The sequence below is a fragment of the Alosa pseudoharengus genome, unplaced genomic scaffold, assembly GCF_046254945.1.
Source record: "Alosa pseudoharengus isolate Yale_2024_CS ecotype anadromous, Long Island Sound unplaced genomic scaffold, YU_APseudo_1.1 YU_APseudo_1.1_scf_23, whole genome shotgun sequence".
Lineage (NCBI taxonomy): Eukaryota > Metazoa > Chordata > Actinopteri > Clupeiformes > Clupeidae > Alosa > Alosa pseudoharengus.
The window spans coordinates 25,676,255-25,691,393 of NW_027468685.1; the positions used below are offsets into that span (position 1 = coordinate 25,676,255).

General features: G+C 40.0%; 1 protein-coding gene across 1 annotated transcript; it reads right to left on the bottom strand.

The window, feature by feature from the left end:
- Nucleotides 1-14,850, bottom strand: LOC143140219 (sodium-dependent neutral amino acid transporter B(0)AT1-like). Its single transcript, XM_076301024.1, has 12 exons — nucleotides 14,652-14,850; nucleotides 13,363-13,503; nucleotides 12,917-13,054; nucleotides 9,445-9,626; nucleotides 9,235-9,345; nucleotides 9,029-9,141; nucleotides 8,785-8,913; nucleotides 8,531-8,687; nucleotides 1,999-2,203; nucleotides 1,233-1,392; nucleotides 855-1,017; nucleotides 1-541 (listed from the first exon to the last, which is right to left on the bottom strand). The coding sequence occupies exons 1-12, from the start codon at nucleotides 14,848-14,850 to the stop codon at nucleotides 398-400; spliced, it is 1,842 nt and encodes a 613-aa protein (XP_076157139.1). The 3' UTR covers nucleotides 1-397.
- Nucleotides 14,851-15,139: the final 289 nt, after the last annotated feature.

Here is a 15,139-nt window from a genome sequence, read left to right on the forward strand (position 1 = left end):
AAATTGTATCAGCAAACAAACTACTATTGTAGTCATTTTCAAACGCAAGTGAGTTAATACTGCATATATTTAGTGTTAAGCATGGATATATTCTTCATGTTCAGACCTACAGTATGATCCTGTGTGTACAAATATTAGCTTATCATATAGCAAATAATACAGTCCTCTTATGTAGGTAAATATATACCGTAAATTGAATTTATATTATATTTTATGTCAAGACTGTATTTTTACATATAATGTTTAGCAGAAACAACATCATCAAAGTGCATTCTGACATCATATTTACATGACAGCATAAATATAAAGCACCAATGGAAAATTCACCTGTTTTATATGCATTGGAATTAATCTACAATTTGAATCTGTAATCTCCTCCTAATTTAGGAAAGTAACATCAGTGGTCTCTACAACAGCGATTCTGAATATATTTATAAAGCGCCACAAATGGGACAGCCAAGCTCGGCACACCAGCCAGGATAAAGATGATGACGTAGATCCACCCTGGATATGTGCGTGCCAACAACTTCGGAAAGCTTTCCTGCAAGAGTAGGGAACAACACCATCAGTGCCATGTCTATTGGGAACAACACCATCAGTGCCATGTCTCTTGGCAGCATGCAACACAAAACGCAATACTATTTCCTTAAAAATCTTCTGAAAAATATATGGAATGTTCAAAGTTCAAAATATATTGCAATGCAGGACTTTCTGATAATAACCTTCCTGGAAACTAATGTTACATTTCAATGGTCTTCCCTCTCTAACAGAGCAAGATGCAGTCATTCCATTTTTCTAATTTTTTGCAGTTTAATTTGAATTTGAATTCAATTCAATTCGAAGGGTATACTTACCGAGTCTGGGTCCCATGTTGTGTAGGTAAGCTCCTCTGTGACTTTGGAGACAAAGTAAGCAACAAATATGGCAAACACAATCAAAGGACTTATGACCATCCACGATGCCCTCCAGAAGATGTTGGGCCTATGACCAATCATGAACTCAATGTCATCATTAAACCTGTTGAAAGACAGTGAAAGAGTGAGAGTATATGTTAATTCACTATATACTGGAGTGCAGCAATAGATATAATGATAGCAAGACGACATGTCACATACAAGAGCCAAACTTGATAACAGCAATACTTTACTTTAGCCTCATTAGGTGAAACATCATCCAAATACGTAAAAAAAACCACTAAACGAATGCACTTGATTATCGTAACTTTATCTCACCTATCTATTCCATAAATGTATGCCACGGCAATCATTTCAAAGAAGGCTATGGTGAGCAGAGGGATTGAGCCAGCGAAGGTATCAAACAGTGAGACCCAGTAGTTACCCGAACGTTGAGAAAAGAGCAAAGCAATGATGAAGGAAACAAGGCATGTTAGACCTGGAACAAATAGAATCAAAAAATTTTTATTCACAGGAAAATGTCCATTATTCAGTAGTACATGACAGAAAATCATTGAGCTGAATCTACAACATATGCAGTAGGAAATTCAGATTAAGCAGTCAACAATATAATATAGGTTATTTGAAAGAATTCAACTGTACAAGTCTACTGACTGGCTGTGGCAGGAGGAAGGACCTGAGCAAAAGTTTAGCTGCATAATATGTATGTTAAGTAAACCTCCATACCAACACCTCAAGAAACATGTTATAGTGAGAGATACTAGCACCCATGGCTTTTAGCTCCCAATCCAAGTTGCAAATTCGAGTCAGGGCAGGTTCAGGGCTGAATGTAAAAGTCAAAAGAAGGATTGACGCAGGTATTGACGAAGATCTGTGAGATTGAAACGTATGAATTAAAGTTTCTGGGAACTTCTAATATAGGGTGCAGATCCTTCTTTTGATTTTTACCTTCAGTTTGAGTTTTGATCTAGCACTCGTAAAACGTTTTTGGATGTGCATACCCTGCACTCTACATTGTTTCAGGTGCAGGGCTGAGCCGCGAGGTTGGTCAAACACAACACAGTTACACAAGGCGGTTGGTTACCTGTGTAAACCTCTTTGGGCCATTTCTTGGGCAGGACGTTGAGGTCCTGTAGTGGAACGACGACCCCCTCGATGTTGCCAAATAAGCTGGACAGCCCCAGACAGAAGAGCATGATGAAGAAGAGCACAGCCCACAGTGGGGAGACGGGCATCTTGGTGATGGCCTCTGTGAACACTATGAAGGCAAGGCCCGTGCCCTCCACACCCTGTAGGGTCACACATGGTATGATGTCATGTGGTGCAATTTCATACTGTACTCCACATGACAGATGGTAACCTACACAAGTTTTCAAGGTCTTGAAGCCAGAGTGTCAAGACATTTGACATTAGGCCTACTGGAGAGCGAAACAGGACAGGATACACGCTTAAAGCTGCAGTTGGCAAGTCTGACAGATTGAGGGGACTTAGGCAAAATAACTCTCATGCCCCTCTCCCACTACCACAGAGCACCCTCTCATCGAGTTTGTGCTCGTCAGTGCTCACCAGACTGCACCTGGCTGTGATTGACAGTCAGATCTCACACAGCCCTGCTCTGATTGGACCAGAAGAACCGGGAGCTGTGGATTTTTGCAAAACAAATAACAGGCTCTAGGTGGAGGTAGAAGTGTTTTTTTTTCTAAAACCGGCTGATTTATGTTGTTCTGTTGGAGCATAGTGTCGGTTTCAGTGAATGATAAAAAAAAAATCTTGCCAACTGCAGCTTTAAGAGTCATTGCATGAGAAAACCAGGCAGAGGTCGGAACATGGGGGTCGGCCAAATCGGCTCATACGTTGTATGTGTGATAGGTATGTGGAACTATGAACAGCCATATGATTAAAACCCTCCAGCTATTTTTCGTTACTGAGTTCTGGAGCCCCCCTTGGAGACCAGGGCTTGAAAACGAAATAATTTTTCAAACGTTCCGTTCCGAACGGTTCAGGTAGGCCTATGTTTAACGTTTTCGTTCTTGCATGCGTTCCGCCACCAACATATCGGTCCTGAACCGGTTCGGAACGCAAAATATCGTTCGTTCTTAAAGTTCCGGCAGTGTTTGGCGGGCCTATCAAGTCTATTTTTGTGGACTTTACCTTAGAATAGACGTACTCATTATTTCCCCTTGATTTAGCCTATACCGTAGCTATGCCCAAAAATAATAAATCACAGGCGGCATCCAAAAACATTCAGATGGGCTATCCATCCCATAGCCTACAGACTTACTGTAGGCCTAACCCAGTGGTTCTTAAACTTTTTGTCTGGCGACCCCACAAAAAAGTATGGCGAGGTCTGGCGACCCCACTTTCCCCAAACCCATTCTAAGTCCTTACTCAAATACCTCCCTCAAACGTTAACAACTAAATCAAGCAAAAACTAGAAAGCAAAGTCATTCTTTTTATTTACTCCATATGAACAACATCACAAACAAACAATCACGATTAAACAAGTGTAGGCTGCCGCCATATCAGATCAAAGCGCTATGTGCATAGCGCGCGCGCACACACAAGCACGCACACACACATACACATGCAGCATTAGGCCTACAACGTTACATTAATTATATTTATGGCGATAACAATAACAGTATTTTTTTATTTCCCTTTTCTGGTTTACTATCAACAATTTCAATGGGAAGGGTGGGCATGCTTCCGTGAACATAGCAAGTTAATTCTAGGAGGAATGCTGCATACGGCAACACGGAGATTTTCCTCCACGGTGCTGAGCCGACATCTGTATTTTGAGATGTCGTTTCATTTTGACAGGTTTTAAGCTCTCATTCGCCAGAACATCGCCGGTCGAGGTTATCTTTAACTTGGCAAGTTAATGCAGGGTGATATCAGGTAAAATGGGCCATCAGCTAAAATGGGCCATTTAAGGTTTGGGGGTCCCAGCCCCTCTGGAATTTAGAGCCAATGACTGCAAAGGATTTCAGACTGTTGTCATAACTGTGCTTGACAAGTAACAGGTGATTTGATTGGTTTATGGTTGCTATGGTGGGCGGGGCAATAGTTCAAATCAAGACTGCACCAGAAAGCTGCATGGTAAGTAGCCTGGCATATCAAATCTAACTAAACTATTATAAGGATGATAAATCTATAAAAAACAAACATGCACATAAAAAAATGTTTAATGTTTAATATATCAGTTACCAGTTTTGTATGAATTTTTGTAGTTTGCGCATTTCATTCAAAATGTGTTCTTCACACACACACACTGATCTGTCACTGATCTATTCACTGATCTGTGCTGTTCCAAAAATTTTTAATTGCACATTTGAATATGTGAGTTTGTACCCACAATGTGTTTTTAATGGCACATATGAATATTTGTTTTGAAATTAAAATTGATGATAAATTACCATTCCCTTTGCATTTTGACTGGCGGGAATGCTTACCTGAAACAGCTGGCCCATTTTACCTTAGATGCTGGCCCATTTTACCTGAAACTGCTTATGCAAAAAAAGTTGGCACAGTTGATGTTTCAAGGACTGTAGGGCCTAAATAATTATATTTTATGACATAATTTCAACACAAAATGATCGAAAACAGTCATTAGTAATCATAAAAACACTTGGAAAAGGCATATATAGTATTATATTATTTTCCCAACTGATTTACCAAAAAGTGGCCCAATTTAGCTGATATCACCCCATATTTCAAAAATTCTTTCTGATCAAGCCGATGCGCCGTTTGTTCTTTTTTATTCTCACCGGCCTGTAGACTTGTCCCATCTGAGGATCACGGAGGAGTAGACGCACTGGTAGATGGCACTTCCGAGCTTTTGTTCAATTTGTTAAGCAGCCACCTGTCCATTTTGGCTAGTAGGCTACCTATGATCTCGTTGAAAGAATAAAACATTTCTCTCTCTTCTCTTAACTGCGTGTAAATAAGAAAAAGGCAGAAAAGGCCAATATTATTTTCCTTTGTTTCACCTAATAATAATTTCAGACTGAATACAGAAAATAATTGTTAACCCCACGGAAGTTTTTGGCGACCCCATTTGGGGTCGCGACCCCTAGTTTAAGAATCACTGGCCTAACCTATGCCTATACATAATTTCTTATCAAACATATTTCTGGATACGTGCTAAACTCCTTACCTGGTTGTAGCCTAAGTTTTATCCATATGGAGATCTTCAAAGGCTTGCGCTATAATTCCAACCCTGTTTATAAACAAACCTGTCTGTTGCTGACAAGGCCTATCTCAAATTTCCCGTTTAACTCTTCTACATAGAATAGGCTATAATTGCGCAAACATTTCAAACCCCGACTTTAAAACGACAAGGCGTGGACAGGCAAAATAGGCTATTATGCATAGGCTACAAACAATTTCCAAATCAGTTTTAGTAGCCTACGCTACGAGCTGGCCTAAGATCCGAAGTGGCAGATGGATAGGTTACATTACAACAGCAAGACAAAATATACACATTTGGACCAAAGGTCCATTTATTCGTTTTTTTTTTTTTCAAACTGCAGAAATCAAATTATTAGGCTGTTTGCCTACAATCAAACGAGTAGAACACTTAGGATATGCTTTTGTGAAATTTTATAAAATATATAGAGAACGAAAAAAAAAACGTTATTAACCGGTTTTGTGGATTTCAGAATAACGTTTCTGTTCCGGAACAGTTGAAGACCATTTTGTTTTCGTTTCCGCTTCTCGTAAAATTCCGTTCGTTTTCGGTTTTCGTTTTTTCGTTCCTTGAACCGGTTCAGAGCCCTGTTGGAGACCCTCGAAAATTACTGAAATTGCAATGGCTACCCTGATAATTCTGATAAAGATACAAACATAACTTTTATATTTCCACAGAGCCTGGGTTCCCTAGTTTTACAGACCAAAAGTTGAAAATGAAGCATTGAATTAAGAGGGTGTACTAGGGGGTTATCAGAACCACTGAAAGCAGAATTTTCATTTTTATGAGGCATTATCTCACATGCACAGTGGCTTTAGTGGATGGTTTTACTGTTGCTGAAGAGAGGAACATCTACTGATTCAAAAACAATTGTCGTCTATTTGGGCCACACATAATGCGAGCCGTGACAGGAGGCTCTTTATGGGCATTTTTTGGGCATCATACTCTGAAAAGTCATTTTTAAACAGCAATATCTAGAAAACTATCTCACCTGTAGCCTTCAAATTTTCTACAGTCAATATCTGTTACTAATAGAATACAGACATAGAATGTCAGGGGTAGCTCAAGTATAACCTAGAATGGTAGGTCAGGGGTCGGCAATTACGTTTGGACCCGGGCCAATTTTTTTTCAGACAATGGCATCGCGGGCCATAGCTTTTGTAATGGGGGGGGGGGGGGGGGGGGTTATAGGCCTACTATTTAAATTATTAATTATTATATTATATTAAAATAAACATCATCTAACTTTTAAAATGCATTTAATTTAATTCCATTAAAAACGTTTATTTGCTTATGTGCGCTGTTTTTATGCCGCCTGCTGCATCTCCTGTCGTCTCTCATGAAACAGGCGACTTGCCTAGCAACTTGCCGTAACTAATGTGTAGGCTACAAATATTATTCTTTTGGATGACGTGTAAATGATTAGCTGAACATTGCTATATGCTAGTTATCGATGCAAAATGTCGTTGTCAAAAGCCTTGAAAAGAAAAATTGATTCAGAATGCAGGACCTACAAAGAAGAATGGAAGCAGAGGTATGTGTTGAGCCTGCCTGCATTTCTTAATGCCAAGCCTATTAATTTAACGAAACATAGGCTATTTTTGACCTTGCCCACTGGAAGAGGGAGACAGGACACTGTTGTTTTTTTTTTGCACAAGATTACGCGCACTCGCGTGCCAATACCGTTCCGACCTGTGCGTCATGGATAACTGCAAGGATGTTCCACCTGTTTTGTCACTTTAGTAGGACTATCATCTATACCTCAATAAATGTTTTGAAATTGATGGGATTGCTGTAGGCCTTTTTTTCTTTTTAAAAACATGGGGTTAAAAAAAAAAATTCATTCAACAGCAAATTAACGTCATCTCGCGGGCCAGATAGAATCAATGGCGGGCCAAAATTGGCCCGCGGGCCACTATTTGCCGACCCCTGTGGTAGGTACTTAAATAATAAAATAGCACATTTGAAGATTTAAAGATTTGAAGAGTTGTTGAGCCCCCAGTTTTTCAGATTGAATACTTAGATTTTACAGTAAGCATCTCTGGTACCAGGTTAAACACTTTACAAAATGTGGTCTCTTTTAGATAATTAGTTTCATAGATATTAAGGCTCAAAAATGAAAAAAAAAACACATCTTCGGCCAACTTTAGAGCCATATTCCAAAAAACTGACAACAGGTATCAGGTCCAAGCTGACTTTTTTTGAATGATCAAAGTCTTGTTAAAATCATATAAAAACTGGGAGGGTGTTCAGCCTCATTTTGTCACATTAAATTTTTAAAATCTTAGATTTGAGGGCGTTTTGACAGCAGGACACAGCAGCCATGTGCCAATCCCAATGTCCGGACTCACAGACTCACAGACTTTGGTGCTGTCCAAATCCCATTCATACCTATCTGAGCCCATGTGATCTCACACGTCTGTGAGTATTTAGTCCTTAGTCCTCAATGCTCACTTTGGGATTGGCCCAAAGTGTTTCTGATAAATTGTGCGAGATCTCATGTTGGCATCTAAAGAACAATGCAATTGTATTGCTATACAGTACTGCCAATTCCAGTGGCTTGCCCTTTAGCACTATAGTATTTATGGGGCTATACAAGGCCACTAAGTAAATCATTAGTAGGCTACAAGTAGAAACATGGACTTTGACTCCAGCTCAAGAAGACCTGCTAATGTAGAGGTTACGAAGGGAATGAAAAGGGAATGGTTATGGAATGTGTTTGGGTGTCTATTGGAAAGCCATTGGTACATGCATTTAACCTGACCTTCGCCAGATGAATTTCGTTCCGCTTAGCTCCGCCTAGCTTCACTCACATCCATCTGGGACCTCTTCCATTGAGAGTGATTTCTGCAACCAACTTTATGGTTCAGCCAATCAGGACGCAGGGCGGGAGTTTCATAGATGTGACGTAGTGGAGAAGCGACCGTGAGACTGTTATCAGCGTCACGGGTTGGCTTCGATGTGAGTGGTTGAAGTAGCACGTCAATAGATGACGGACAAGTGGCTTATTCAATCATATGCAAGCATTTTTTGATTAGGCCCAGCCTTCTGAAACACCATTCCGATGGATCGGTTCCAGATGGATGAGTGGAGCTAGGCGGAGCGAAATTCATCTGGCTAAGGTCAGGTTAACATGCATTGGTATTAGTTTTAAAAAGTGCCATTGACCTCACTGTTGCAGCCTCTATTATGAATGTTGGACAGTGTAAGAACACTTACACATTCAAAGTCTCCAGAGCATTGATATGGAACTGTGATAAAAAAAAAAACTTTTTCATCGGACCTACTTCATGTGTGTCTCATTATACAGAATTAGTAGCTTCCTGCCAGCCAATCAGAAAATAGTATTTTGTGTCTCTGGGTTAGAATGGATAGACCTGATTGGACACATACATGTAGGCCTAGACTAGACGTTTCCATTCCATACCTCACTGAGGAATGTCTGTAGGTCACAGGCTTTCAGCTGTAAGCCCTGAATGGTATCCGGTGAAGTCCCGTTAAGCCTTTGGAGCTCTGCGTCATAGTTGGTCTCGTTGATGCTTCCCTCAACAAGGTCAAAAGTGTTCAGCAGTGCCAAGATATTCCTTTAAAATGAAATAATAAAGTAAACAGTGGTGGTACCAGTATGCTACTCTAAAATGAACAATCTGAATCTAGGCACTCTCTTCCATTATAACATACCCGCTGAGGCAGTCGTCAAACTTCTCAGTGGCTCTGAACCCGATTATGGAATAGATGACTATAGCGGCATACAGGGAGGTGCAACACGTTATTATGGAGATGATGATGGCATCTAGCTCACAGTTGTTGCTGAAAAGGAGCAGAGAAGCACAATTTTTTGTCAACTTTCCTTTTTTTTCCGTAAATGTAGATATGATACTATGATAATAAGTTTTAAAATGAAAGTAGAAGCTAAGCAACCTACTGCACAGAGTTGTAGCTGGAGAAAGAGATTAGCCCGCCCCAGGCAAGGCCGAAGGAATAGAAAACTTGTGCCCCAGCATCCAGCCATGTTTGTGGATTAATCAATTCATTAACCTGAATTGAAAACAAATAAACACAGCATGTTGCCTTGTGGCAATTTTTGCATTATAAATGAGAGAGTTGTGGCTAATAGGAGAAGAGTCTTACATCTGGGGTGAAGAGGAATTTTATGCCACTCGTAGATCCTTTTAGGGTCAACCCACGGATCAGGAAGATGGCAAGAACCACATATGGCAGAGTCGAAGTCACATAGACAGCCTAAACCGTTGAAAGAGTCATTAGCTTCACGCTAACTTCCCATTGTCTCTCAGTGCAGTGTTTCCAATATTGTTTTTAGTTGTGACAACATGGACTTACCTTGCCAGTAGACTCAATCCCTCTGATACAGCAGACATAAAGCACTGTCCACGCACAAAGAGAGACCAGGACCAGCCACCACTGCAGTCCACCAGACTCATCAATAGCAGTGGTGGTGTTGAGGGTCTCCCGGTACCAGAAGTAGTCCACTGAGGAACTTCGAGCACACTCTGACACCAGACCTGTAGAGAGGGACATATTATACTACTGCTTTGGTGGTGTCACTGGTGTGTGAATGTTTTTTTTGTGGGGCTGACTAAATTGACCCCGCCACCCTCTTGTCTCAACTCTTGTTAGTAGGACTTCATTGTGGACATGCATTTGCTGGGGTCATCCTTATGTTCTCAGGGCCCTAGCAATGGGCTATCAGTGTAGGTCAGGGGTGGGCAAACTTTTTGGCTCAAGGACCACATTGGGTTTTGAAAATTGGCCGGCAGGCCGCACAACCCAACCCATTAACACATGTATAAATTGTGCACTGTCGCTTTAAGAATATTTCACGTTTATGTCTCAATGATCTTCTGCCTGCTCCGCTATAGCTAGTACAGGTATGGCTGTGCCCTCTTACAGTTTATAAATGGTCAGTAGTGGGAACTACTGTTGCCTTCATGATTTCCTTTTAAAAGTTTCTTATAAGAAGGAGATAGTCCGGCAGCCAAATGCCATAATTTAGGTGAACCTGGTTTTGTCGGTTAAAGTTTTTTTTTTTTTTTTGCTGTTTCTTGCTGACAAGGGGTAACTCAATAGGATTAGAGAGGGTGCCCGATGATATCCCTTGGGCAATTCTTGATATTAAGCCTTTCTTGTCCAATGTGTTGAATATAAAGCGAGGCACCACAGGTGAATAGGGTAAAAGAAAATAACTAGCAGATATCACTATGAAACTTCCCCAGTTGATTACTTACATTAATATGGAAATTATTATACTTTATATTATCTGTAATATAAAGTTTAAATATGCAAATTAAGCATAATCTAATGTGCTGATTTGCATAAACTAAAAAAAATAATTCGGAACATTGGATGAAGCCAGGTTCACAATTACTTTTTCATTGTGTTGACATATTAGATAAAAAGTCTTTTACACAGGGAATTTTAGATATCTCTTATTTATTCCGTAAATCAGAAAATACTGGCAATAGCCTTAAAAAAATACATTTTCGCCATGTTTTTAGGAATAAAATGTCATATAAAAAGGCTAGGAATAACATATCAACAAACCCCTCTGTAGAAGCCTTCTAAATATAGTTAGGTATAAGACTGGACATTTTGGTGTATGTAGGTGCTTCTGAAGTGCAGATTTCATTCTCAGAGTGGGAGAGGAAACTAATCCATGGGTGCTACGTGCTAGCATCTCTCACTAGCACGTCTCTTAGGTGTGGATGGAGGTTTACCAGAGACTTTCTAATGAGTCACAACACTCAAAAAATCCTCCATAGTATGGCGGTTGTCTACACATACCCCTTTCATGTGTTGTGATCTCACTGCTGGAGCAAGGTTGGTGTTGTGAAGTCTTGCGCACGCCGAAATAGATGCCCGATAAGTGCCCAAAAAGTGCTACAATATGGCTGCTGAGTGGAAGGACTTGCCTAAAAGGACTTTGGGTTTACTTACTGCAAAGCTATGTAAATGACTACTGACTACTGTTAGCCTAAACTGCCCTCTTTTAGCTGATTTCTACAGGGTGTCTGTTCTACTGTTCTATTTATTTTTATTCTTTATTGCAGTAGTAGTCTATGCTCAGAGCCTAAACTCGTCATTCAAAAAGAGAATATTATTTTTTAAGTATTGAAGTATTTGGAGCCTGAAACAAAGGAATACTTCAGTTGGAAATTCAACTGCCATTTGAAGAAAGATTCATTGATTTGTTACTAAGCCCAACCAGTCTACCAGAAAATGTCAAACTTGCACCAAACTACATTTTGGAGATGATCAGATGTGGCTGCAAGAGTGAAAATCCTTGTAGCTCTAACAGATGCAGTTGCCAGGTTAATAGTGCCTTGCACAATATTCTCTGCATGTTTTAGGGTAGGATGAGCCAGAACTGGACAATTATCAGAACTAATACTAGGAAAAGTGTACATATTCAGAATTATTACAGGCAATATCAGAAATTATAAATGTATTACTTGACATAGAAAAGGGTTACATTTTCCCAATTTGAATGCATGAAGTATTGTCTGAATAACTATCACACTGCAAACTGTATTTTAGCACATTCTATTTGAGTTGATTATTTGCTTTTCCTATTTTTTCCTTCATGATTTCGGCACATAGGGTTTTAATGGTTAATGTAGGACATTGCCCAAGGGATATCACTGGGCACCCTCCTAAATATTAAGGAGCCACCCCAAGTCAACAAGTCTAAGCAAAAATGAATAAATAAATAACCCACAAAACCAGGTCTGACCCCATGGCTCCCGGACTGGCATTATCTGAAATATAGAAATTCATTAATTCACTTAGTGAAGGGTTAAATTGTCCAAATTTGAATGTACTGTCTGAAAAACTCAGAACACTGTATTTTAGTACATTTTAATTGAGTTGATTTGCATTTAATATGAGTATGCAATGCCTACTCATCTTGACATTAGAGGTATATCCATTTCATGATTTTGGCACATTGGGCTTTTTCATATTTAAACATTAAATTACAGAAAACTTGTAATACACATTTTTAACCCGGCTTCATCGAATGTTCCGATTTAGGTTTTTTTTTTAGTTTATGCAAATCAGCACATATTTAATTATATTATGCTTAATTTGCATATTTAAACTTTATATTACAGATAACTTGTAATACATTTTTTTTCCATATTAATGTAAGTAATCAACTGGGGAAGTTTTAGTTTTAGTGATATCTGCTAGTTCATTTTTTTACCCTATTCACCTGTAGTGTCTCACCTTGTATTCAATACATTGAACAAGAAAGGGTTAATATACAAAATTGCCCAAGGGATATCACTGGGCACCCTCCTAAATCTTAAAGAGATACCCCTGGTCTACAAGATTCTGCAAAAAAAAAAAAACTTTAACCGACAAAACCAGGTCTGACCCCATGGCTGCCGGACTAAGATATCAGTTATCAACAATGACAAGCCAGCTGGAACCTGCCGCTCTCTCTCCCTCTCGTTGGTTAAAGCTAACCAACGTCGTCTCTATCGCAGGAAAAAAATAGCGAGCAACCTGATACCAAATTAAATGCTCGGCGAGTCGGATGAAAGTGCTTGGCGGGCCGCACTTTGCCCACCCCTGGTGTAGGTAGATTGATAGATGGCTATCTTGTCTGAAATTGGCACAATTGAAATGTTCTCTGGTATTTTCAGGGATTAGCATGATGCTAACAGCTAATTGTAGTTGACTAACCACTAAAAAGGACAATTTCAAAAGTAATACAGAGTATATAGTATGGAACACATAGATATTTGTATATATATTGTTCTATGTATAGGGTATATCCTCACAGTCATACCGGTTCTATTGTCATTTAAAGGGCATTGGCTCCAAGGAAGAGGGTCTTGGAAGGAGTTGAAGAAGTACCATATCACCCAGGACAGAATGGTGTTGTAGTAGAGGGACACCAGGAAGGACACCATCATAGATGCGATGCCTGTTGGGCACAAATCAAATACCATTGAGAAACACACACACACACACACACACACACACACACACACACACCTGCCTATGTTGTTTTTAAGAAGTCTGGATATATTTTTTAATTCCAGGAAATATTTATAGAGAAATGCCAGCATGAAAAATCACTCAGGCACTCCCTTATGGGGGGGAAAGAACGCCGGTAAAGAAATGAACTCTCCCAATTGAATTTGATTTCTTTAATCTTGTATCCTAATTGGGTACTTTTTTCTCTAAAAAACACCCACTCCACTGTGAGAAGAACAATGTAGCCGTCCTTACCAACTCCCGTGAGGTAGGGGCTGATGGACCTCCATACTCCCACGCTCCCGCTCCTGAGCCTCTGACCGATGGCAAACTCCAGGAACAACAGGGGGGTTCCCTCCAGAACCAGCAGGATCAGGAATGGTATGATGAATGCACCTTGGTGTGTACAAGAACAATTAAAAATCAAGCACCATAGGAAAACATTGGAAATTGGAAGTGTTTTTATACAGTTGCTATGTAGCATCTCACACACTTTGTTGTGATTTATTACACACACACACACACGCTGGCAAACACTGTGTGAAGAAAAGGTGGGCATATCAATACAAGTAGACTGTTGGTTTAGAAAGGCTGTTTGCTGACTTTACAAGTCTTTACAAGTTACTCAGTCCCAAAGTTTGTTATATTTTACTGAGAATGTCTGCAGTGTCAGCCAATGTTGCCGAGCTTGTGTGAGTACAGGGAACTTTGAAAACCATGACTTTTACCATGACATACAATGTAAATTGGTGTCCTATGCTTATATCGCAGTATTTAATTTACACAATATCGATAAGTCCTAGATGAGATTAGTTGAATCACAGTCAAACAAACACAGACGCTTATTTAAAGGTGCTCTAAGCGATGTTAAGCGATTTCTAAGCTAAAACATTTTTTGTCACATACTGCAAACATCACCATCCGCTAGCTGCCTGTGCCCTGTAAAAAAATGTGGTCTCTGTGGACAACCCAGGCTCCAATAACTACAATAAAAACAACTTGGTCCAGCCTGTACCATAAAAACATAACAAACTATTCCAGCCAATCACCGACGAGATGCGCGCTTAGGTGAGTTTCAATTGCGCGGGAGGGAGGGAGTAGCGAGCTAGCTCTCTGTTTTTTTTAATGTCAACAGAAGTGATATTACCCAGAAGTGATATCACCCAGCATCGCTTAGAATACCTTTAAGTTGCCATTATTGGAGTTATTGAAGGCATAACAATACTAAAAGAATACAACTCTGAGATTTCTTTACAAACAAAGCCCTTTGAGTCAGCCCTGCTCAAAATAACTATTTAACATATGCCTCCATAAATACAAACGCTTACATATTATAAGTAATCCATTGCTGGAAGTGTAGTAAACTATTTGTCTGTTGTTATTGTTTGTGTTGTTTGTGCTCTCAACTCTTAGCATAGGAATACATTCTGGGTTAGATCTACTGTAGCATTGCTGCATTAAAGTTAGCTTTTTTATGAACAGTAACATTGTTGTCTTTCAGGAAACTAAACCGCTATCAAACAGTAAACATGCATCCTCCTTACCTCCTCCATGGCTCTGGCACAGGTAGGGGAAGCGCCAGACGTTGCCCAGTCCGATGCAGAACCCCACGCAGGTGAGCATGTACTGGGTTTTGTTGTCCCATTTGGGTCTACTGTCCGCCTCCTCCACCTCCAGTTTCTCCAACTGGGCATGAGTCGGTATCCGCTCGTCCAAACCGGGGTTAGGTAGCTTCAGCTTCATGTTTACTCTCTTGTCCTTTGCAGGGAATGTGGTTAATGTCTGACGCCAACACACTTGGTCAGTATATGTGTGTGTGTGTGTGGTCGTGTGTTAGGTTGGTAAACTGCGAGGCTGATCGTTTTATAGGTGTTTATCTTTACACACCAATGACTCCCCTTGTCTAAGCAACATTAATACCTCCAATACACACACACACACAAACATACACACATATACACACACTTCCTTGAGCCAATCTAAGCTAAAGTAGGATAAGAGATACTTAAAGCTTTAAATCATATCACCAGAA